We start from the raw sequence: 24,518 nt of genomic DNA, 5'->3' as shown, positions 1-24,518 counted from the left end.
AGCTGCACTTTCACAGAGTTGCCACTTATAGCAGTTGTTTTTAGAAATATTTGGAACAGTCTGAACTATAAGATATTCTTTGTCATGTTGATGCTGACTGCTGGGGATAGGCACCAGCTCCCCGTGACCCAGAATGGAGAAGCAGGTAAAGAAAATGGTTTGGGTTTTTTTTGTGTGTCATGCCAAGACATGTCTTGTCATGGCATTTCAGGCATACCACATAGAGGAGATGGCTACGTGTGCCAGGGCAGATTTGCTCTACAAAAATTATATTTCAAGATGAAATCTTAAATGCATGCCTTTACTTTATTGACTCTATACTGAATCTAGCATCAGAGTAGGCAGGCCACATTGTTGTAATAGTAATCTGTTTGTATGACCTTCAACCATCAGGATTATTTGTGATTCGATACATGAAGGTGCGTGTGTGTGTGTGCATGTGTGGGTGGGTGAGCGTATGTGTAGCAGAAAGACTGAGTGTGTAGGAAAAAGAAGAAAGAGTGTGTTCATGTTGTGTAGGTGTATGCCACCTGGAGATGCACAGTTAACAGAGTGCCAAGAACAGTAGAAGGTCCTCTCTCTACAGCACCCTAGAGCACCAAAGGACAGCTGGATCCAGCGCCAGATGTCCCAGTGTTGATGCTGTTGCTGATCTTGTAGCTTTGCTTTGCTGTGGAAAAGACAGAAGTTATAACAAAGATCTGCTTTGTGAAACTAAGTGGTAAACATGATCAAGATTGTCCAGGAAGGCTGTTGTCTTTGTTTTTTTACTCATGTTTTTTTGTACTTTATATTTGTGTTAATGTTTGCTTTTTCATATGACACGATTGTTGTTACGGCCCCCGTTTCAGCACATATCAACTTTCCTTCGATCATCATTTCAGCAAGCAGTAGCAGCTGTACACTGACGGATTTTTGGGAGGACTGCATGCAAACCCATCATGGCTGGTTGAACACCCGTAGTCATTCACACTGCATGTGGTGCATTAGATGCAGACACCTACTCACAACTATGTCCCTTGCTGTGGAAGCTCAGTTCAGATAGTTGTACTTGCAAGTGTTTCAATAAATAAATAATAAATAATAAAAAACTGAATTCCTTTTGCCCTTAATAAATGACATGGGCTGAAATGATTTTATTAAGAAAAGTCCATTACAGTATGCACCTAACCACTGGGCAAAGCATTTTAAAGTTTAATCAGGTGCAGTCACATAGAAATATGGTCACTAGGGTGAGTACATTGAATCACAGCCAGCACAAAATAAAGAAACTCGGCCAAGAAAGACATTTTGAAGGCATTAATGCAGTCCCCCAGCAAGCCAGTAGTGTGACATCCCTGGGCACAGTATTAAGATTTACATGTAGAGTAAATTTGAACAAACCAGTATCTTATCAAAAGTAGACAGCAGTCAGAGAGATTTTGGTTTGGAGAATTGATGAATCAAGTACAGCTACTCAAATGATGTAACAGTGCATTTCCCCCCCATGTAAGGAAACTCAAACCACAAAATTGCCCTATAAGCAAACACTTTGTTGTGGATGTTCACACTGCATTACTTATACGGTTGAGAGCTGGGTAACAGTGCATTTGGCAACACATTTCACACGGAAAATATTGCAATGTTCACTTTAAGTAACTGTTGTCATTTGTATCCAAGTAAATAACAATCTGATGCAAAAGCGACAGTGTAAACTTTTACAATAGAACATTCACAAGAACCACTAGATAGAAGGAAAATGCCCTGGAATAGGTCTTCTGTTCTGGACATCACTGGACAAATACTTCCACAATTCATTGTCTGTTAACACAGTTGCTGTGTCATCCACTAATGCTGGTTAAAGCTCTATAATGCAAAGAAGAAGCCATATGTAAAGATCAACCAGAAGCACCATCTTCTCTTCTGGTCCGAAGCTCATTTAAAATAGACTGAGGCAAAGTGGTGAACTGTTCTGTGGTTAGATAAGTTGAGATTTGAAAGTCTTGTTTAAAACCACAAACACCACGTCCTTCATACTAAGGAGGAGAGGGACCATCCAGCCTGTTATTAGCACACTGTTCAAAAGCCTGCCTCTCTGATGGTATGGAGGCGCATAAATTACCTTATGTTTTCTAAAAATAAATTGTACAATTTCTTAGTTTCACCATTTGGTATGTTTACTGTTCTATTGTAAATTAAATATGGGTTTTACAAGATTTTCAGAACATTGCATTCTGGTTTTAATTTAAATCGTACACAATGTCCCAGTGCTTTTGAAATTGAGGTTATATGAGTGAGCATAAAAAAGATTTGCTTTAATCTCAGATGTCAAAACATTTTTCAACATACTGTTGTCTGATTTATTTAGTTCTTTTAATTAGAATTGTGTATATATTTATTTTATTTTGTGTATTTGTATTCTTTTGTAGCTTTTATGATCATATTAGTGCACGAGCATTGTTAGTTTTTGTCTGTTTGTGTATTTTATCTCACATTGTTTTACCATAAAACTGCCAGGGTGTACAGATGAAAATTAGAGCGCATGGCTAAATCTGGCACATTCACAGAGTAAATGAGTACATTCTCCCTTTTAAATAAAGAGAGAAAAAAAATAGTTGGGTAAAGAAATAGTTTGATATGGTATGATTTTTCAAGTTGGTTCTCCAGAAAAACAAGCAAATATAGAGCCTGCATTGTTTTGTTTTTTTTGTTTGTTTTTTTTTTCCTGTAATGCAGCATGACTTTAAGGACCCATCCACTCAACTGCAGATATTTTTAAAAAAAGACCTTTTCCGTTGCATTTGCGTCTCTCATAGGTGTGCAAATAGCATTTTTGATAAGGAAAACTGAGGCTTTTGTCTTTAAATGCTTTTTATAGTTGAGACTTCTCAAAACTTTGTTTTTGGTGTATTTGTGTGGCTTTGAGATATAAAGCTTTTAATAATCAAAGGTGTAGCAGCCTATTTTGTACATTCCTACAACCAATTTGTGCTCAAGAGATACAACAATGGAGCCATTTTTAAGGGACTTGGATATTTCAAAGTTTTTGATGGAACTGTTTGGATGGATTTGTATTTTTTATAAACCAATAAAAACATAACTGTTTAAAGTATGTGGAGTAAAGTAGATTGGCCTCGGATCAATATATTTCAGTGGACAGGAGGTTTGTGTGTTCAGCACGTTTTGTGCGTGCTGCAGAGGGGGCAGGACTTGGCAAGGAGAAAAGTGAATTTATTACACTGTCTGCTTTAGAGTAATCTATGTGCTTTCCATACACTAACTATTAGGTCCTCAGTCGTATCCATGTGTTTTAATTCCTAACATCAATTATATAGTTAGTACTTTGTAAAACATTGACATAAAATGAAGTAAAGTTACTTTTAAAAGCAGAGCAGTCCATAATTAAACTTAGTTCTGTTACTTGGCAACTAACCGCATATTGTGCCATTGTGTTGCATGTTATATGTGATGCAACACCTCGTAATGTTATGATAAGGAGTCAAATTTGTGAAAACAGAGGCAGAGAACTAAGTGCAAGTGAACATCTTTACTAATATTAAAGGCCTAGCATTCCTTGGAATGTATATCATCTGCCGCCTCTCATGCCAGAGTTTTAAATAAAGATGTTTTTATGATGAGAAATGACAGAGTTATTAGGCATTTTGGTCAAACCTTCTAACTTAAGTTTTGGATAATCTCACACAATCTTGCACAATCTTGTGAGATGTGTTAGTGCTTGGAGTATGTGTTGAGGATGAGTCTCAGCTACCGCACCAAATCTTAGCTCAATACGTCTAAAAGTACTTGAGTTATAGACATTTTTGTGTTGACTAAGGTTGATTAGCCACAGGAGCCCTCTTTAATTACAGTGACTAAAAAGCTAATCAGTTTTCAATGTGTATCCAAAAGTTCCTTTTTGGGAATTTTACAAATATCTGTCCAGTAGTTAATGAGACTTTTTGCAAACAGACAAACTGGGTTTGATGTTTGAAGGAAAGATATTCCATAAAGGGCAGTGCTCTGCATGTGTTGGAAATGACTCTCATCTACCAACTAAATTTTAGCTCAGTAGTTGTAAAATTGACTGAGCTGTAGCCATTTGAATCCCAAGGTTTCTCAACGGAGTTAGACGCTTAGAGGCTAACTGACAGTGTGCACACAAATGTCTGAAGTTAGATTACAAAGTCTACATACAAGAGACAAGGTTAAGCTTTAGGCGGGAATACAAAACGGCATTGTTGAAGTGTAGATGCATCTGACAGTGAAGCCCACATTGTGAGAGGACATTTCCTGCTTTATAAAGTGTGAGTGAGACTATGAGGAAAATCTGTCAGGAGTTGTAGTCTTCAAATAACCGACTAGAATTCTTAGAATAAATAATCAAACCATTACCATAAGTTAATTAGCATGCAGATCCCAGCTGTCCTTTGAAAAAGTGGCTGTGTAGGAAAAGTTTTTTTTAGTTTTTTTTAGTTTTTCTTTTTTAAATTAACCTTTAGCACTGAGGAGACCGTTAACACTGGAGACTGGCTCAGTGCCTCTCAGAGCGTAGGAGGGAAAATTCATCTTTTCAGAAGTAAGGTTCTTTTTTTTATTTCTGTTTCATCTAAAAGGATTATCAGAGATGTGTGAGAGTGTCTAGATAATTCTTAGGGAAATGTGTTCTTTGTTCTCCCTTCATCAGTGACCACAAGACAGTATCAATTTATCAACAGCTGCCCTCCTTCTGTTTCTTTTAGCTGTAATATTTTTTTTAGAAATGCAATTTCTTCTTTGCAAAGTTTTTTAAAGTTGAAACTCCTCATTTGTTTTTGCTATCACCCACCTCCGAAAGGCAATAAGCAGGGAATAAAGTTTTTGCATGTCTGTGAGTGTGAGTATGTGTTCATGTGTCTGTTAGCAAAATATTTCCTGAACCACTGGATGGATTTGATTGAAATTCTCAGAAAGTAATAGTTGATAATACATCTACAGCTGATTAACCTTTTGAGCTGCCCTTATTCACAATGGCCACCACAGCTAATCAGACTTAGCAAACACAGAAATAGCTATAACTCAGTCACTTGTACAGATATTGAGCTAAAACTCTCTGGTAGTAGCTGAGATTAATCCCCAATACATACTTTGAGTGTGAGACGTTGCATAAGGATCATACATAATGTTACTTTTAAAGTTTGACAAAAACGGCTTTAACTCTGTTATTTTTTTAACATAAGATGATCCTATTTTAAAATTCTGGCATGAAAGGTGGTGGGAAATATGCATTATTTTAAGACATACAAGTTATAGCTGTTAACACTTTTTCTGCAAGAGTTTGTGAGTTTTTTTGGCTCTGTGTGTTGGATGTTCGTCTTGTCAGAGGGGTTTAGGGGATTATATGATATTCATCATTACTCTGACATTATCTTAACCTATTTTGTCAAGTTTTGGACCTCAGAGTTTGGACACTAATTGCTGTCTTCATGTTCCTTTTCTGGTTTACAGTCTTCTGCCCAAAAGACAAAAGCATGAGGTCAAACAGCACAATTCATACAAAAGCAAATGAGCCTTCATATTTTAGCAACGCTGAAGTAGCTTTTCACAAAAAATTTTTTTCTTGTTTTTCAAATCCAGGAGCTTGATTTGTTGGCCACTCTTTGCTTTAGATCAAATTGTCAGAACATGCATCCACTTCTTCATGGGAGCTGTTATCACCTGTGACTACCATATTTGTCATCTTGTTTAGTTTCCCTGTCCAAAATGTCTGTACCATGATGGTTTGGTACAAATATATGCACCATTACATCCTGGATTAAAAATGTTAAGGTTAGCTAAGCAGTTTAAACCAATGTCATAAACACAGGCTCAAGTTGTGGCCAACTGAACTGAGATTTGCTGTGCTTTGTAGGGGATACTTATATTGAAGGTTGCCTCTATATCCTTAATGCTGTGTGCAAAACCCAAATTGATTGTGCCAAAATGAAATTGATTGGTATATTTCATCATTAGTCAATAATGTAGTCTGTCCAAGCAATTAAATTAGTTCTCAAGGGTTCGATCCTTCTAAAAGAGTTGGCAGCCAAACCTGTTTGAATATTTGAAGAGAAAGAGGCGTGTAGTACAGTTTGTGCTGGAACTGGTAAAAAGGCTTCACTTTAAAATGACTCAGATTTTTATATTGGCAGTAATTTTCTATCAGTGATTTATGTCAGGGCAACACCAGAATTTACCTCTCACTTTATGTCCCCGCCAATTCATGATAAGTAGTTGTTTTTTTTTTTTAATTTTAGTTTATGTGTAACATTTTCTATCATCCATCCATCATGTCAGCCATCCATTTTGTTTATATCTCCCCAGTGATACTCTCCAGCTCCTCCTGTGGGCTCCCAAGGCATTCCCAGGCCAGAGAGGCTACATAATGCCTCCAGTGAGTTCTGGGTCAGCTCTGAGGACTCCTCCCAGTAGAACATGCCTGGAAAACCACACATGTCTAACTCTGTTACTCCGGACAAGGTCCAGATCTATTGACCCATATCCCGCTCCGTCCTGCCATTGACTGTGGACAAGATTCCCAGATCTTTGAACTCCTCCATGAGAAGCAAAGATTCATCCTCAACCTGAAGAAAGCAGTGCACCCTTTTCCAGTTGAGAACCATGGCCTTAGTTTTCTCTCATCCCAGTCACTTCACACTCCGCTGTGTACACTGATGGTCATGGCTTGAAGTTGCAAACAGAGTCAGATCATCCTCAAAAAGCAGAGACTCTCAGTTTCCCAGGACTTGAGATCCTGTCCATGAACATCACAAACAAGATTGGTGACAAGGGCAGTCCTGGCTTAACTTTAAGTGAAGGCTGCAGACACAGCTCTTGCTTTGGTCATACAGGGTCCGAATAGTACGGTGAACCCAGCACCCTTTACTTCCACAGCTACCCCCACAGTATACATCGAAGAACACAATTTGAAGCCTTCTGTAAAACCTCAAAACATATATGTGGACTGGGCAGTTTTATAACCCCCTTAGCAACAACGTAAGAGTAAAGATCTGGTCCACTGTTCACTGATGAAAGCCAGACTGTTCCTTCTGAATCTGAGATTTGACAATCGGTCAGAGCCTCTCTTCCAACACTCTAAAGAAAAGTTTCCTGGGTATGTTGAGTGTTGTTCACACTTTCTACCCTTGAACCTCAGTTTAAATTTGTATTATTTAAGCATCAACTCTAATTCAGAATGTGTGGATGATTATTACTCTGAGATCAGGTTTGACAGAGAGGTCTAGAAAGATTTTCTGCTGCGTCTGTGCCTCCCAAAACAACAGTGTCATCATAATTTTTATTGTTAGCTGAAAAGGTTAATTAATGTTAACTAAAAAAGAGGAAACTGTAAAAGGTACTGAAAATGTGATTTAGGAGAATTTTTAACAAAGCTAAGCATATTCTTTCTTTCTATTCTGATTCCCAGTTAATGTGGATGTTAGCACCACCTAGTGGCATGGCACGGGTGTTTTAGCATTTTAGTTAAAATCACATGATTGGGCTGCAAACTTACCCAATAGTACCAAGTGGGATGAAAAGTACTACTACCTGATAAGAGGCCTGACGTAATAAATAGCCAGTGTAATAAAATGTAGTTTCATAAGTAAAACTATGAGTATGTACAAAGGTAAAAACAATGTACATCTAAGTTGCTGTGACATTGAAGGCAAGAACACAAGCCTGATATCTATTTTCATCTTGTGCCATAAATGAAAGCTGACACTTCTGCTCACTCATTTTCTGTACCTGATTAATCCTGTTCAGGGTCATGGAGGGGCTGGCACCTATCTTCAGGGGTCAAGGGGTGAGAGTTGGTGTTCACCTTGAACAGGTCACCAGTTTATTGCAGGGCGACACAGAGACACGTGAAGCAAACAGCCATACATGCACAACACTCACACCTAAGGGTAACTGCTAGTTAATTTCATGGATGTCTGTTCGTTAATTTAACACAAAACCAACTCATGCACAGGGAGAACTTGTAATTGGTACAGCAGAAAGGCTAATGCCAAGAATCAAACTTATGAGAGACAGCGAATCATACAGATACACCATAGATAACTGTAATTAGCCAAATCTCAGGCAATTTTACCAATAATGAGATAAAACCTGATGTGGTAGTGGCTGACAATCATTCAAAACAGTGATGAAAGGCAACAGGTGATTTACATTTCATCAAGGAATGCTACGTCTAATTTAATGTGTCCCAGTCTGTAAAGCTTTATAATAGATAGATAGATAGATAGATAGATAGATAGATAGATAGATAGATAGATAGATAGATAGATAGATAGATAGATAGATAGATAGATAGATAGATAGATAGATAGATAGATAGATAGATAGATACGCCTGCAAAATTATGAAAACAATATCCAATGACTAACGAGAAACAAAATGCCCGTACAAATCTGGAGAACTGGCAACTGAGATGCTTAAAATTATACTCGATTTATCATTGCCTGCTTCCAAAAGGACAAAGGCAAGCAATGATGTTGTTGCCAGTGTCTATGTGTGTTTGGGGGAGAGGGTGTGTGTGTATACGTGTTTATTTGCCATGTTAGCTAAATGTCTCTGAACCACTCCAAGAATTTTAATGAAACTTTCAGAAAGTAATCATAGGACATGGATCTACAGTACAACTGCTTAACTTCTGGAGTCAACCCAGTTCAAGATGGCTGCCACAGTTAATTGACTTTAACCAGCATAAAATGTCTCTAATTCAGTCAATTTTACAGATATTTAGCTAAACTTAATTATAGTTGTAGATGAAAGTCATTTGCAACATTCAAACAGATCATGTGAGGTCTCAGTATATTGAGTGAGATCATACATTTTAGATGTTTGACCAAAGCAGCTATAACTCAATTCTCTACATACAATGATCTCAGTTTGAAACTCTGACAAGAAAGGCAGTGGGAGGTATGTAGTCCTTCAAGGAGTGCTAGGCCTTTAATTTAATTTTACCTCAGCAGTGGGAAGTCCTAACATTTGTCACTCTGGGTTTTATTTTCCTTTTTTTTTTTAGTTAGAGAAAGTTTAAAAAAAAAAACAGAAATTTTTGATTATTACATGTTTACAGAAATTGCAGACTCTGCTATTAACACATACAACCTGCAGAAATTTCTGACTGATGGCAATAACAACAAAATTTTCCAAAGTTATCAAAAAAATCTTCAACATCAGCACAGCTTTCCGTCAAACACAAACAGAGAATCAATATGGACGCCTGGCAGGACTTTAAGGAACCTGTCGTTCATAGACAAATAAAGCACTGAGAGGAGCTTTATTATAAGCATCATAGCAAATACTGATGAAAATGTCAAGTCAATTTATTTAAAAAGCACATTTATAAACAACAGGTCATAACCAAAGTGCTGTGCAATGATAATTGTATAAAAGACCAATGCAAAGGTAAAAATAACAAGAAAACAAGTTAAAAATTAATTAAGAAAAAAATATAAAAAAAAAGTAACTAGTGAACATTGTACTATTAAAAGACTAAATCAACTTATAATAATCAATGAGAAAGAGGAAAGAGGTGCTGAATAAGACAGAAAATGTCCAACATGAACACAGAAACTTTTGTCACTCAAGTATGAACAGAACCAATCTAATGCTGCACCCGCGGCCCAACCCAGTATTTTTAATGAGAAATAAGAATACTGTGGTCAACAATGTCAAAAGCTGCAGTTAGATCTAACAGTATGAGGATCACAGAGTAGTCAGGGTAATTATCTAAAAGAATATAATTACAAACTCTTAACAAAGCTGTTTCAGTGCTGTGTGAATGTTTAAAACCAGGCTGGAGGACTTCCAGGTGCCATTTTTACTCAGGAAAGTATTTAATTGAATAGCAGCTATTCTCTCCAAAACTTTTAAGAGGAAGGGACGTTTTGAGATTGGTCTAAAATTTGTATAGACTGAAGGGTTGAGTCCAGGTTTTCTAATGAATAGATTTCCTTTTGCTTTTTTAAAAGCACCAGGGACCACATTGGAGGCAATTCTGCTATTTGTAACAGCAAGAACAGAAGGTCCAATCGAGGGTAAAACCTCTTTAAAGCAAGATGCAGGGACAGGGTCGGGCACAAGAACCTGAGTGTTTCATAACCACTTCTTTTAAAAAAAAACGTAAAAGAAATGGGCTCAAACTGATTAAAGACAGGGGAGCGGGGGACAAAGATGGAGGGGTGAAGTGCTGAAAGTGGGATCAATGACCTGGTCGACTCAATCTTATCAACAAAGTAATGGAAGAAATCATTACAAGCATGTGCAATTATATAAACAACAAATAAATAAAAGTAATGAGACAGCAGCTCAGCTCCAAAATTAGACTAAAGTAAAATTGATAGACGTCTTGTTTTATGTTTGCTGGCCTCAGCAGCTTTAGAGCTTTTCCTTCAACTGCTCAAATAAATGACACTAAAACTAATCTAAAAGTTTCTAAACATGTTCAATACTGATAATTACATAAATTAAATATGGCTGTCGTGAAAAGTAGTTTTCACATGACAAATATTTACCCATCCCTGTGAACTATTTCAGCTGTTTTTTTTAGTTTTTCATTTCAGAAAAAAAAAGCTTGAATAACATTGTTTCAGTTGCTGTTGCTGCATAATTCTGCCATGTACTACATCAGGGGTCTCCAATCCTGGTCCTCGAGGGCCACCATCCTGCATGTGTTACTTGTTTCTCTGCTCCAACACACCTGATTCAGTGGTTAAATCACCTCTTCATCTTCTGCAGAAGCCTGTTAATCACCCATTGATTCAAACCAGGTGTGTTGGAGCAGAGAAACAAGTAAAACATGCAGGATGGTGGCCCTCCAGGACCAGGATTGGAGACCACTGTACTACATGGTGATATTTACTGAGTTTATGAACTGTATGATTTTATGCTTTCAAAAGCAAAATGGTTGACATCTGTTGAGAACAGCAGGTACAGCTGATGGTCCGGTCTGTAGAATCCGAGCCACGGAGAAAAATAAGACCAGACATGGACTAGTTACCAGGATTAGATTGACTTTCAAGCTAAAACCTGACAGGCCGTTTTAGTATCTATGATCTCGCCCTTTAAATCTGATCGCAAGCTACTGCAGGGTGCTTTTTTTTTTTGACTGAGTGGATGCACTTTGCAATAGTTTCAAAGTCACAAATCCAATGAAGCTCGTGAAGAGTTTGCTGCGTGTGTGAGATAAGCTCATTAGCAAATCGGTGTTGTGCCAAATTACGATTCCCTGCCAAAATTCCACCCACATTCCTGGACCATTTAATAAATTAAATAAATCTTTCACATGCATCTTGTTATATGTGTGAGGGCTCTGAGGTTATCTTTGGTTGAGCGCTCCAGATTTTTGTTGGTTTTTAGCTGATTTCTGAAGTTGCTGACCTGTATTTTGTTTCCATATGTTTCCAGTCAGCCTATTTGTGCTTGACTTTGGTCAACTGTTTTCCTCGTGCACTTTGGTTGGCTGTCCTTTTTTATTTTGTGAAAACAAAAATATTAGGTAATATTAATAAAATAAGATGAGAACAATTCCAGCTGTTTATAGATGCAAAGCAGGAAAATGCATGTAAAACTTGTGCTGCAGCATAACATGAAACAAGGAACACTGAGCAGCACTGTTCTTTATTCAATAACACAGCCTGTTGGACTCTTATGAAAAACATTGTGGTGGGTCACACTGGGCTCCACCACAATCTGTGTGTTTCTGTTAGTCAGCTTGTGCCAGTTCACATTAATGTAGAAAATTTAAAAGTTACTCTGAGGATTGTCATTAAAAACCTCTCAGAGAAAAGCTCCAGGGGGCTCACTCAGACATGAAACTGTCACACTCGGTTTCTGTAAAACTAATGGCTCTAAAAGGAGCATTAGATAGTGCTTAGAACATGTTGTTTGGATGTTATTTCGCCATTTTATAATATGTGTTACTGAAGCAGCTTCAGATGCCATATTGTAGGGATGTTCGGGACCTTATGAAGCGACTCTGCGGAAGAGTTATGAACAATTAATATCTTACCTGTTGTAGATAGATTTTTGAACATCCTTAGTTTGGACCAACCCGACAGGACGGAATGTGTCGTGGCAGAGGAGATAAATGACACCCAGCTTGTTGTTTTTTAACCAGCAGAACATGTCTAACCTGAAAACTGTAAGGTATTTCCTTTTAAACAAAGCTTATCAGAAAAACAAAGGACAAGGCCACCAACAGTCCCATCTGTGCTGCAAAGCTGTTTCGCATGAAAGGCAGCATGACCTAACATTGAATTGTAAACTGACCTACTTCACACATGACCATTCTGTTGCAGCTAACAAGGAGATCTCAGAAGACCTATTATTGAATCTTCTTTTCCAAAACAGAATAGTGGACTCCTGGCTGGCGCCGTTATGTGTGGAGTTTGCATGTTCTCCTGGTACATGTGTGGGTTTTCTCCAATTACTCCGGTTTCCTCCCACAGTCCAGAAACATGCCAATTAGGTTAATTAACTACTCTAAATCATCCCTGTGTGTGAGTGTTTGGATGACTGTGTATCTCAGTCATCTCTGTGTGTCCCTGTGATGGACTTGCGACTTGTCCTGATAATACCCTGCCTCTCACCCAGTGACTGGAGATTGACACCAGCTACCACAACCCTAAATAGGAACAAGCAGGTGTAAAAAATAGATGGATGGATGGATGCTCATTCTAGCAGAAATATTATGAAATTCCTGCCAGACGTGCCCCCAGGCTGCACTGGACAGTGTGTTACAGCTAGTCACTGCTGCTTTATGCACTTGCAAATAACCATATGACAGAGTGAATTCTGAGTCAGTGTGCACACTGTTATTTTCCTGTTTAAAGTTTCTTTCCTTAAGTTTTTCTTGTTTTTTTGTTTTTTTTACTGTAACTTCTTCAGGATACTTTCTGCTTTATTAATCATTTATATCAAAAACATTCATTTAGGACATTGCAATTATGATTTTCTTTCATAACATTTATAGTTTTTGAAATATTTACCTTAATTCAATTTATTTATTCATTAAAAATGAATGGAGAACTCTTCAAATCCATGAAAAACATCATGCGTTTTGAAATCATGCTTTTTGAACTGACTTGCATCATTTTGCAATAGCTTTTAGATACTGTTTTGCTACTATTTTGACAGTCTCAGCTGTCAGCGACTGTTTTTGACAATTTTGGCTTTGTTTAGCTCATTTTAGTATTTATCCCGATAATTTAAATTTTAATAGTTCAGTTTCAGCTTCAACAAGTTTCAACAAAGTTTTCAGCAGTCAGTCAGAAAATGCTACCTGTCTAGTTCTGTTTAAATAATCATGTAAAACCTACTGCGGTGGAAAGGTTTATGAAATAGAGTTTGCATGAACCGCTATGAAACTTTGGAGATTGGAGTTGTTTTAAGATGGCAGTAGTTCACTTTAGTACTAGCTGCATTCAGGCTAGCCTTTAGCTAATCAATCCTTTTGGACCTAAACTCTATTTTTCTAAATTGAGGCCATTCAGAAAGCTATATTTACAGCTGGTCAGATAACAATTTTTCATAACTTTTCCACAGAACTCCACTTCAAAAATGTTGGACTATCTTGTAACATTTACTCAATAAAATGTGTTTATTTCAAGCACAGGTTCAGCCTTAAACTTGACACAACATTATTTTTTCAGTCATTTCTGTTTGGTTGAGAGCTTGTTTTGTCATTGATTTAGGTTGTCTCCTGTCTTCTGATTAAATATAGCCTTTACAGTCTGGAGTTGAGCCTTGTGCTTGTAAAAGGTTAGCAGAAAAGGCTGAGCACACTTTGTTGATACAGAAAACGTCTGGATATTTATTGTGGATTTCGATGAGTGCTGGGGGGCTTTTATGACCTGCAAGTCTTTTTATTTGCTCCGTTGCAAAGATGACAGAATCTGTAGCGGTGCTCAAACAGCAGTTCATTAAATTTTTCTGACACCATCTAATAGGGCCGCAGTGAAATAACGGAGCTGAGCAACCTGCAGTTCAACACAAAGGCCTCATCAATGCCAAACGATCTCTTCCGCTGTCAGTCAGCCGAGGAAAACAGGCTGGGAGGTTAAAAAGAGAGCTAACTCATTAAACTTGGAGGAGATATGAAGCAATTTAGCAGGTCTGGGCATCTGTAATAACTTATCTCTCACAAATGGGTCACATACACTGTATTCTTCTATTTTAATCTCTGCACTGCCCACACCATTATGTAAATCCAGTTAAAAATAAGCTCTGAGTGAGATAATACACACTGTATATTTATACTGTTGCCTTTGAAAAATGGATTAATGAGAAATTCATCACCTCTAGGTACTTTAATGTTTTCACATCTATCTATCTATCTATCTATCTATCTATCTATCTATCTATCTATCTATCTATCTATCTATCTATCTATCTATCTATCTATCTATCTATCCATGGTTCTCAACTGGAAAAGGGTGCACTGCTTTCTTCAGGTTGAGGATGAATCTTTGCTTCTCATGGAGGAGTTCAAGGATCTGGGAATCTTGTCCACAGTCAATGGCAGGACGGAGCGGGATATGGGTCAATAGATCTGGACCTTGTCCGGAGTAACAGAGTTAGACATGTGTGGTTTTCCAGGCATGTTCTACTGGGAGGAGTCCTCAGAGCTGACCCAGAACTCACTGGAGGCATTATGTAGCCTCTCTGGCCTGGGAATGCCTTGGGAGCCCACAGGAGGAGCTGGAGAGTATCACTGGTAAATCGATGATAAATCGAGTATAATTTTAAGCATCTCAGTTGCCAGTTCTCCAGATTTGTACGGGCATTTTGTTTCTCGTTAGTCATTGGATATTGTTTTCATAATTTTGCAGGCGTATCTATCTATCTATCTATCTATCTATCTATCTATCTATCTATCTATCTATCTATCTATCTATCTATCTATCTATCTATCGATCTATCTATCTATTATAAAGCTTTACAGACTGGGACACATTAAATTAGACGTAGCATTCCTTGATGAAATGTAAATCACCTGGTGCCTTTCATCACTGTTTTGAATGATTGTCAGCCACTACCACATCAGGTTTTATCTCATTATTGGTAAAATTGACTGAGATTTGGCTAATTACAGTTATCTATGGTGAACACAAAAATGGCTATAACACACCCAATCCCACAGACACTAAAGTAGAATTTAGTGTGGTAGTGGCTGAGCATTATCTCCAACTTTGACTGCAACACTTTGCACAGTTAAAACCTTGACATCAATCCTGTGTGCCTGTTATCAAAATACTTCATGAACCACTGGACGGCTTCAATGAAACATTTTAAACAGTCATCACTGGATGTACATCTCCAGTTGATTAACTTCAAGAGTCATCCCAGTTCAAGATGGCTGCCACAGCTATCAACCTTATCCAACACAAAAATGGCCATAACTCAGCTAGTTTTACAGATGCCAAGCTAAAAGCTGGTGTGGTTGTAGCTAATAGTCGTTCATAACACAGACTCTGAGCTCTAACAGATCATGCAATATTCAAGGTTTCAGCAAAATGGCTACAACTCCATTTCTTCACAACCTAAGATGATCTTAACTGAAAACACTGACATGAAAGGCGGTGGGCGGATATGCATTCCTTTAACGACTGCTAGGCTTTTAATTTAAAATTATGTTTTGATACATAAAACTTTACAGCTGAAAAAGAATGTACTTGCATTTTTTTTTCCCCCTTACCACGACAGTAATTATTCTTCTGTATCTGACAGACAGAATTTATTCTTCACACTCCATTCTGCATGTTCAGTCAAAGAGCTATCACACAAAAGCATGAAACACCATTGTCCACTTGTATTGTTAAGGTAAGCAGACAGTAATTAAAAGAATGTGCCATATTGTGCAGCCTCCTTTCTCTGAGCGGCTGACTCCGCTTTCAATTTCTGCTTTTAAATCACTTTAGCTAAGAAATGTGTTCTTTACCTGCCCTCGTCTTTGTGCCTCCGTCACCTCCTCAGAGCACAGATTGACCTGAAGTAACAAAAGAATGACATTTTAATATTTTTCTTCCTCATTTGTTTCCATCATATAAGTCTATGCAGCTGCAGAAAAAAAGGTAAATGAATTTCTGGAAACAAGTGGTACAAACAGCTTCAAACAGTGATCACCCGCAGAAGCCCAGAAATTGTGAGTATTTATCATCGACCACAGACAGGCAATAGGTGATAATGGCTTTGCCTGTGTGTGTATGTGCATGTGAGCATATGTTTGTGTGTCTTTCTGTTGGCAAAATATCTCATGAACCACTGGATGAATTTCAATGAAACTCTCAGAAATTAATCCCTGGATGCACATCTACAACTCATTAACTTTTGGAGTCAACCCAATTTGAGCTGGCCGCCATAACTAGTCGAACCTAGCCAACACAAAAATGGTTATAACTCAGTCAGTTTTGCAGCTATTGAGCTAAGTTTCCTGTAGCAGTGGCTGAGAGTCATCCTCAACACGTAGAGTACTTCAAGTGCCAACAAATCACACAAGATCTCACAATATTGCACGAGATTGCATATAATAAGTTCATTTACAAGGTTTGACCAAACTGGAGAGTTTCATTCAGATCTGCTGATTGCTTCATAAGATATTTTGCTAACAGTCAAACTGGGTTTGATGGCAACAGATGCTGCCAATGTCTTAGGTAAAAACATTACACACCGTGTAGTGCTGAAAGTATGTTGGGGATAACAGTCAGTTGATACCAAACCAAATTTTAGTTTTAGAGTTTTAGCCATCTCATAAGGTCAGTTATCTGTGGTGGCGATCTTGAGTTAGCAAAAACATAAGCCAATGTTTACTTTTCTGCAAATTTCATAAAAATTCCTCTAGTGGTTCATGGGATAGTTTGGTACCAGACAGACTCACGAACAGATACATGCACAGATGTAGACAAAAAACATTGTTGCCCACCTTTGCCTTTCAGTGGTGGACAATATTATCAAAGAAATGGTGTTCTCATCACTCATTTTCTAGCGAGGCAGACGTGGAAATGCAGTTCAACTGTCCACATATTCAAAGTGTTACTATCTTGTCTGAGCTACAAATGTAATATGATGATGACCGAACTGTGTAACTCTGTCCTAAATATATACATTCTTGTCACATTTAAACAATAATAGTGTGAATTAATTATAACTATGACCATGCATTTTTAATCCCTAATTGTTCCCAACTGAGAGCAAAGTGAGGAAGTGAGAGAACTGCAGGAAACGTGTGGGGAACACTGGGAGATCTCTGACTCAGGATCTGTTGCCCAGAAGTCTGCCTCCCACCACCCTCTGCTTCCTCCTTATGAGAGTCTGTGGTCACATAAGTTGTGTCAAATGAGAACATCATCATATTGTGGGGCATCTAGCGTGATGGATGGGTTCTAATTTGGCCACACAGTCGGAGATGAGCAGACTGAGCAGCATTAGGATGAGCAGGCAGCTTTTGGGAGGGTTAGAGGAAATGTCTGTTTTCTGTCTGATGTTTTACTGACACTGAACTCTGACTGTGATATTTCTGTCGGGAAGGAGTTGGTCATTTTCTGGCAATATTATAGTCACCCACCACAATGAATGGTGGGTGTTCATGTAAGTACTTGTGTGTGTAAGTCTGTAAGCAAAATATTCTCAGAAAGCGATTACTGGATGTAAATCTACATCTGTTAAACATTTGGCAATATGCATTGTTTCAGGGAATTCTAGTTTTAAAATTATTATTATTATTATTATTATTATTATTATTATTATTATTATTATTATTATTATTATAGTTGTTGTTCTTGTTGTTATTATTATTATCAAATTAGTGACAGCAAAAGAAATAATGCATTCAAAGAGTGTTATTGTTGCCTTATACACAAGACTTTGAGCTAAAGGCTAATTTGATGACAGCCCCTTGGCTTTTAAGAAAACTACATTTCCAAAACTACAGACTCAAAAGGCTAAAAATAGTATGTGTCTAAACATAAAATATTAGAGATCAGAACCAGAACCAAGAATGGATGAAGGACAAGTAAAGTATGAACTACTAGCTAATCTTGTTCTTGTTCATTTTTTCATCTGAAAATTAAAAACTTCAATTCTTTCATTTGCTGTTGGAGAAATATTTCAACTTGAGGATCTTGAAGTATTTTAGGACACTTTGACACTGACATGTCTGGGGATTAAAACTTTAATCTGGTTGGAAGACAACTGGGGCCCTCGTACTCCTGGCTTTTAAGATTATTTAAAATGCCTCTGGAACACTTGAAACCACGTAAAATCAGTTTTATGAAGAGAATTGTATCAAGGTATCTCAATGGAATAGATTGCACTTTTTATATATTTTACAGGCTTGTTCTGTACATCACAGGTTTCAGGATTAATTTAGTTACATGGTAAAGTGTGACAGAATCATAGCACACATTTATAACTGAGCGAACATGATTTTATAAAACAAAATAATACGAGATTAGTTTTGATAGTTCTACGCAATTTTGTAAGTCAGTAGTTTTAACACAGATTTACCACGTTTAGGCGTTTATTTGATTTTGTTCTGAAAATTTCAACAGGAAGCGGAACTAAACCGGAAGCACGTGCCAGTGACGTTATTTGTTGAAAAACCAAAACAACTCTTCGGTGTTTTGTTGCGACATCGCTGTCGGATCTATTCGTCCTGTTTTAAAAACAATTGTTTGAAAAGATTCTTGGCGTTTTGACTCCGTATTGATGGTGAGACTTCGGCGGATAAATTCAGCGGTTTGTTCGATGTTTGTGTGATGTTTATTTAAGTGGAAAAAAAAAAAAAAAACCTAAACAAACAAACCTGGTGTTAGCTAACCGCAGCTAACCTTACAGCGGCTGTTGCTCAAACTGGCAGCTGGGACATGAAGCTTTGTGTCTCTGAGCAGGGGCGGTGTGTTTGTCTCCTTTGTCTCAGGTTGTCCCCTGGTTCCCCCTGAAGCTGTAGTTCGGTGATAGCGGCTCGGTACCGGAGGCTCGGCAGCCATGGCTCAGCAGAGAGGAGTCAACAGCCTGCAGTTCAACCAGGACCAGAGTAAGCCTCAGGCTCACTTCATTTCACCGACGTTCAAATGGACACTGTATTTGTTACATAAATCTACCCCAAAAGTATTTATTAGTAGGCTGAATATTTAAAGTACTTATGACTATATAAGTTGTATTATGTGAAATATTAAGTGAAAAGTGGCGATGAACTGACTTGGCTGATAAGTGGATGTTTCTTTGTTTCTGCCTCACCTTGTTACTAAGATCTGTAATCTCAGTTAGTGTTATTAACACTGCCATGCAGGAATATTCTGCTATGGTTATTTAACCAGAGAGAAGCCTCTAACTGTTCATCATTACTTAATTTTTGCTTCTTGCTAACAAAAACAGCCTAAAAAGATGTAGATTTCACAATAAGTACAGGACTTTATGGGGCCTTGTGTTGACTGTGACGTGACATAAGTATGTGTTTTTTTTAAGTGTGATACATACGTAAAGATTTTGTTTCTTTATACTTTAGCCAAATCGACCCAACCAATGACTGAATCTAGTACTGAACAGTCAGAAGCAAAGACTTCCTCACTTCCAAGCTTTTGTTTGCGAAAAGATGCATTTTATCAGATGCTGTAAATCTGTTTTTACCTTAGTGTGTCTTCAGTATTTAGAAGATTTTTAGTTAAAACTGAAGGACTTCCTGGCAGATCAGATGTAGGACTAAAAAATAAAGCAAATAACGGTTTGCTTCTCGTCCTCGACAGGCTGTTTTTGTTGTGCGATGGAGACCGGGGTCAGGATTTACAATGTCGAGCCGCTGATGGAGAAAGGTCACCTGGGTGAGTCTGCTTCCTGCTGTCAGATGCTTTTAGACAGCACTTACTCCTCCAAGGGAGCTGGCTGTTTGCAGCAGCACCTCTCAGTTGTTTTGTTCACAATTTATCTTTTTGAACACCTGATGTATTTTAACAATCATATGAATCGTTTTTAAGATGGTAATTTTTCAAAACAAATTAGCATCTGAACGGATCTTGTTTGGCTGTTTTTGCAGACCATGAGCAGGTGGGCAGCGTGGCCCAGTGCTCCATGCTGCATCGCTCCAACCTGCTGGCCATAGTTGGAGGCGGAGTCAATCCCAAATTCTCTGAAATATCTGGTGCGTTGGATCACAGAGGAGCATCTCTTTAAATCTTACCTGGAAGCATTTCTCTCAGCAGAATCTTTCTCATTTACTTTCTTTCACCTCATAAATGTTGTGAAAGTCAAATGCACATTCTTTCTCTCTTTTGGTTTTTATTCTGCTGTCAGTATTTTTTTTCTGAAAGGTGACTTTGAGCTTTCATGTGTGCAAAACAAAACATCTGCTCATTTTAGTTCTGATCTGGGACGATGCGCGAGAGTCACGAGATCCGAAAGAGAAGCTGGTGCTGGAGTTCACCTTCACCAAACCTGTTCTGGCTGTGCGTATGAGGCATGACAAGTGAGTTTCCTCTGCTGCGAGTTTCGTTTCAGTCATAACAAACAGATGCATGATCATTAAAAACTATTTTTCTTTTAGGATCATTATTGTGTTGAAGAACAAGATCTACGTGTACAGTTTTCCAGACAACCCTGTCAAACTTTTTGAGTTTGACACCAGAGATAACCCCAAAGGTGACAACTGTCTTCTTCTGGAGATTAATTTCTCCTCTCTCACATTGCGCCGATTTAAACTACGTTGAACTCTTTCTTTCAGGTCTGTGTGATTTATGTCCCAGTCTGGAGAAACAGCTGTTGGTCTTTCCAGGTCACAAATGCGGCAGCCTGCAGCTGGTTGTAAGTTACAGATGCTCGGAAACAATTGCTCCTCTCATTCAAATGTTCAAGTAGTGACGAAACCCCATCTCTTTCAGGACCTGACCATCACCAAACCCGGCACATCGTCTGCCCCGTTCACCATCAACGCCCACCAGAGCGAGATCGCCTGTGTGGCGCTGAACCAGCCGGGGAGCGTCGCAGCTTCGGCTTCCCGCAAAGGGACCCTCATCCGGCTGTTCGACACCACCACCAGAGACAAACTGGTGGAGCTGCGCAGAGGAACCGACCCGGCCACCCTCTACTGGTACTCTCTGTTCACCGAGTGACAGCTACAACAAAGATGAGCTCAAATCTAACGTCTTCGTGTACTTCTGTTCTCGTACTTTCAGCATCAACTTCAGCCACGACTCGTCCTTCCTGTGTGCCTCCAGCGACAAAGGCACCGTCCACATCTTTGCTCTTAAAGACACCAAACTGAACCGCCGCTCAGCGTAAGACCTTCACCATCTGCTCACGACCTTTATAAGCCCTCAAACTGCTTGTGTAAACGAAACACATCTTTGTTGTTTTTCCTTTTCTCACAGCCTGGCACGTGTTGGGAAGGTGGGTCCTGTGATTGGTCAGTATGTGGACAGCCAGTGGTCGCTGGCCAGCTTCACGGTGCCTGCCGAGTGCGCCTGCATCTGCGCTTTTGGAAAGAACACATCCAAGAATGTCAACTCGGTCATCGGTGAGGAAACATATTCTAATCTATGTGTTGTTTTGTTTTGATCTGTGGTGATTGAAGTGCAGCCAATCTTTAAAAGGCGTTAATTACTACTGTCATCCACTCCTGCTCATTTACACTAAACATTACATGAAACAAGTTTTCAGATTTAAGGACTGCTGATGGCCTAATCTTGTCTAAATTATTACAAAACCTTTTAGAAATTCAGATAAGCTTTCACTATGTAGATATAAAAAAAACACCTGATAACGATCAAACACCATGTCATTTAGAAATGTGGAAAACAAAGGAAATATCACATAACTTATGGTTTGTATTTTTACTAAGACAAAAAATACATCATTATAAAAGTATCTGTATCCATAAAAGTGTTTACAGAGTGCTACATGCAGCAGCATCTTAGCCTTCCTATGTGGTGATGGATGTGATCATCGGAACTCACTAATTAAGCCACTATTTGCAGTACCACTGACAGCCACTAGGTGTTGACTCTAAAACACCTCCAGTAGAACTTCCCTTCAAACAGTGTCAACATTTTTCTTTGAACACTTAGTCAGTGCGTTTTGTTTTGTTTTCCCCATATGTCATAATGGTGTCATTAGGCTCCTTTCACTTTGACTGAAGACCCCACTACACGCTCCCAGGCTATCAGAATGTGATCACAGCACAGTAATCACGATACTGCGAGGCTCTTTGCACTAACCGAAAAGGTTTTTCCTCGCTGCTTTCTGCTTCTCCCAGGATCCCGATATGCTGCCAAGGTGATAAACCACCACAGCTTCTCTACAGAAGTTTTGTGCATCTTAAAAACCATTATGAACTTATCATCATCACACATAACGAGGAGCCCACTGCATTCTTAATATGCACCTCAAGACCTCCAATACCCCAATGCATCTAAAACAGGAAGAAGAGATCAAAGAGCACCAAACAGCAGCCTCCTATGAACTGAGAATGACTTGGAAAAAGTCTCATAGTTTGTCAAGTCAGAGTTGCTTAAGAAAGTTTTGTTAGGTTTATCTGATCAGGCCCCACATTCCATTTAGTTTTAGCTGCCATTTGCTGATCCACGTGAAAAACTTGATCGTTTAGCACTCTGCCAATTTAAGGAGGGTCTCTACAGTGATTTCTGCAAGCAGAGATAATGTGACATCCTCTGTGAAATATATGTCGGGGGTTTTAAAAAGTTCAGATGGCAGGGACAGTTGCGAATCAACCAAGTGCATAAAAAAAATATACTGGACTATAATACAGCTCAGCCTGTCTCTGCTGGTCAGAGGGAATGCAAATGTAATCCCCTCTGTACAAACAGTTTAAGATGAAGCTGTGGATGAAAATTATCTCAAAAACATTCACTTTTCAGTAAATTCCAGCCTGTGAACAAAATGTTGATTTGGTGTTTTTTTGTTGTGGTGTTGTCTGGAAACAGACTTTTATTGGAGTTTTCTGTCTCTTCTCCTGCAGCCATATGTGTGGACGGGACCTTCCATAAGTACGTCTTCACACCGGATGGAAACTGCAACAGAGAGGCGTTCGATGTGTATCTGGACATATGTGATGACGATGACTTCTGAAAGAGGAAAAAACGACGAGGAAGAAGAGAAAGTTTATATGACCCGAAGAGACTGTTGTGGTCTGGAGAGGCTGGGAAAACGGACTCAGCGCTGTGGCCTGTTTTATAAAGTATTGTATATGTAACCTGCTGTATCTATAGTGTGTAGCAATGTGATTACAGATACACTTTTCTATGAGCCTGAAACTCATCAGGCTGCCTGGTTGGTTAGAAATACACCAATAATGTGTTGTATTCATAAAAGTTGACAATTAAAGTCAGAATAAAATGAAAAAAAAAACATTATATACACACCCTTTAGTTTTTTTATTACATTCAATTATATTTTTGCAAGACTTTTAGGTTTGTCTTTTACCTTCCCAAGATTTAAAGACAAATGTACTGACTTTATAACGTGTCGGAAAGCTGCGTTTTTAAAAACTAAGTCCAGCCCTACTGCTTCCACAGGATTTGAATAGGGAAAGTAGCAGCCTGGAGCTTCTGATCAAATACACTTAATTAACTGATCATCATCAGTGTGAGCATCTCTATAAAACCAGGGCTTTTGTCAGTTTGCTGCTCTGGAGAGTGTGTGTGTGTGTGTGTGTGTGTGTGAACACGATGCCATGAAGGAAAGACATCAGCAACGACCTCAGAGAAGCAACTGCTGCTGCCCATCTATCTGGGAAAGGGTTAAAGGTAATTAATGAAACATTCTGGAGTTCATCGTTTTACAGCACTTGAAATCATCCACCAGCAGAACACAGTTAGGACAGTGGCCAATCTCCAAACAGAGCATGTTCACCCCCAAGGTCAGACTGTGCAATGCTCAGAAAAAAAACTTCAAACCTCTCAGACTTTACAGGCCTCGGGTAGCAGGTTAAAGCACTTTGGATCGCCTTGCTGCTGAAAAGTGCTTTATAAACAAATTTCACTTCACTTCACTAAATATTAACATTCATATGACGGTGCGATTAGAAATAAATAAAACTGAACAAGTATGGCTTGTTTGGAAGGGTTGCAGCAGAAAGCCTCTTCTCTTTAAAAAGAAAATGGCAGCACGGCTTACTGCAGGTTTGCAAAGTTGCATGAACCACAAGACCATCCCTTGGACATAATGAACAGCATTGGAGGAAACCAAACAGCATACCAGTGCAAACACCTCATACCAAGTGTCTAGCATGATGGTGGTGGTGGTGGTGTGTGTGTGTGTGTGTGTGTGGAGCAGTAAACACCTACACTTTGTATCGCCTTGTTGCTGAAAAGTGCTGTAGAAATAAATTTGACTTGACTTGCCGTGATCTAATGATGTTTGCAATCAGAAAACGGTCACCTCAGCTGTGCGTGTTGTAGTTTGAGCTTTCAGAATTGTGACTTCTCCTCCTAGTTGCCATTATAGTTTCCCATCTTAGACGCCCTAAGTGTAGACGTAATACCCTGTCAGTTTCAGAGCCTCCGGTTCTT

The 24,518-nt window shown here is 38.7% G+C and overlaps 1 protein-coding gene and 1 long non-coding RNA gene across 2 annotated transcripts; one reads left to right on the top strand and one right to left on the bottom strand.

Annotated features, from left to right (window-relative positions):
- Nucleotides 1–218: 218 nt before the first annotated feature.
- LOC112450244 lies at nucleotides 219–18,922 on the bottom strand. Its single transcript, XR_003038794.2, has 3 exons — nucleotides 18,803–18,922; nucleotides 15,941–15,988; nucleotides 219–670 (listed from the first exon to the last, which is right to left on the bottom strand). It is a non-coding gene; the product is annotated as an uncharacterized LOC112450244 (long non-coding RNA).
- On the top strand, nucleotides 18,911–23,357 carry wdr45 (WD repeat domain 45). Its single transcript, XM_017407540.3, has 10 exons — nucleotides 18,911–19,033; nucleotides 19,743–19,817; nucleotides 20,030–20,134; nucleotides 20,353–20,458; nucleotides 20,537–20,631; nucleotides 20,714–20,793; nucleotides 20,871–21,079; nucleotides 21,165–21,266; nucleotides 21,360–21,505; nucleotides 22,967–23,357. Exons 1-10 carry the CDS (start codon nucleotides 18,985–18,987, stop codon nucleotides 23,074–23,076), a joined length of 1,077 nt encoding a protein of 358 aa, XP_017263029.1. The 5' UTR covers nucleotides 18,911–18,984; the 3' UTR covers nucleotides 23,077–23,357.
- Nucleotides 23,358–24,518: the final 1,161 nt, after the last annotated feature.

This window comes from Kryptolebias marmoratus, linkage group LG14 (genome assembly GCF_001649575.2).
Source record: "Kryptolebias marmoratus isolate JLee-2015 linkage group LG14, ASM164957v2, whole genome shotgun sequence".
NCBI lineage: Eukaryota > Metazoa > Chordata > Actinopteri > Cyprinodontiformes > Rivulidae > Kryptolebias > Kryptolebias marmoratus.
This window is presented reverse-complemented; position numbering and strand designations above follow the sequence as displayed.

What these genes read in the sequence shown, in the direction of transcription:
- wdr45 (XM_017407540.3), top strand. Translation starts at nt 18,985, where the DNA reads ATGGCTCAGCAGAGAGGAGTCAACAGCCTGCAGTTCAACCAGGACCAG. An exon ending in AAACTGAACCGCCGCTCAGC is followed by an intron (nt 21,267 to 21,359) that starts GTAAGACCTTCA and finishes CTTTTCTCACAG; the next exon opens with CCTGGCACGTGTTGGGAAGG. An exon ending in GAATGTCAACTCGGTCATCG is followed by an intron (nt 21,506 to 22,966) that starts GTGAGGAAACAT and finishes CTTCTCCTGCAG; the next exon opens with CCATATGTGTGGACGGGACC.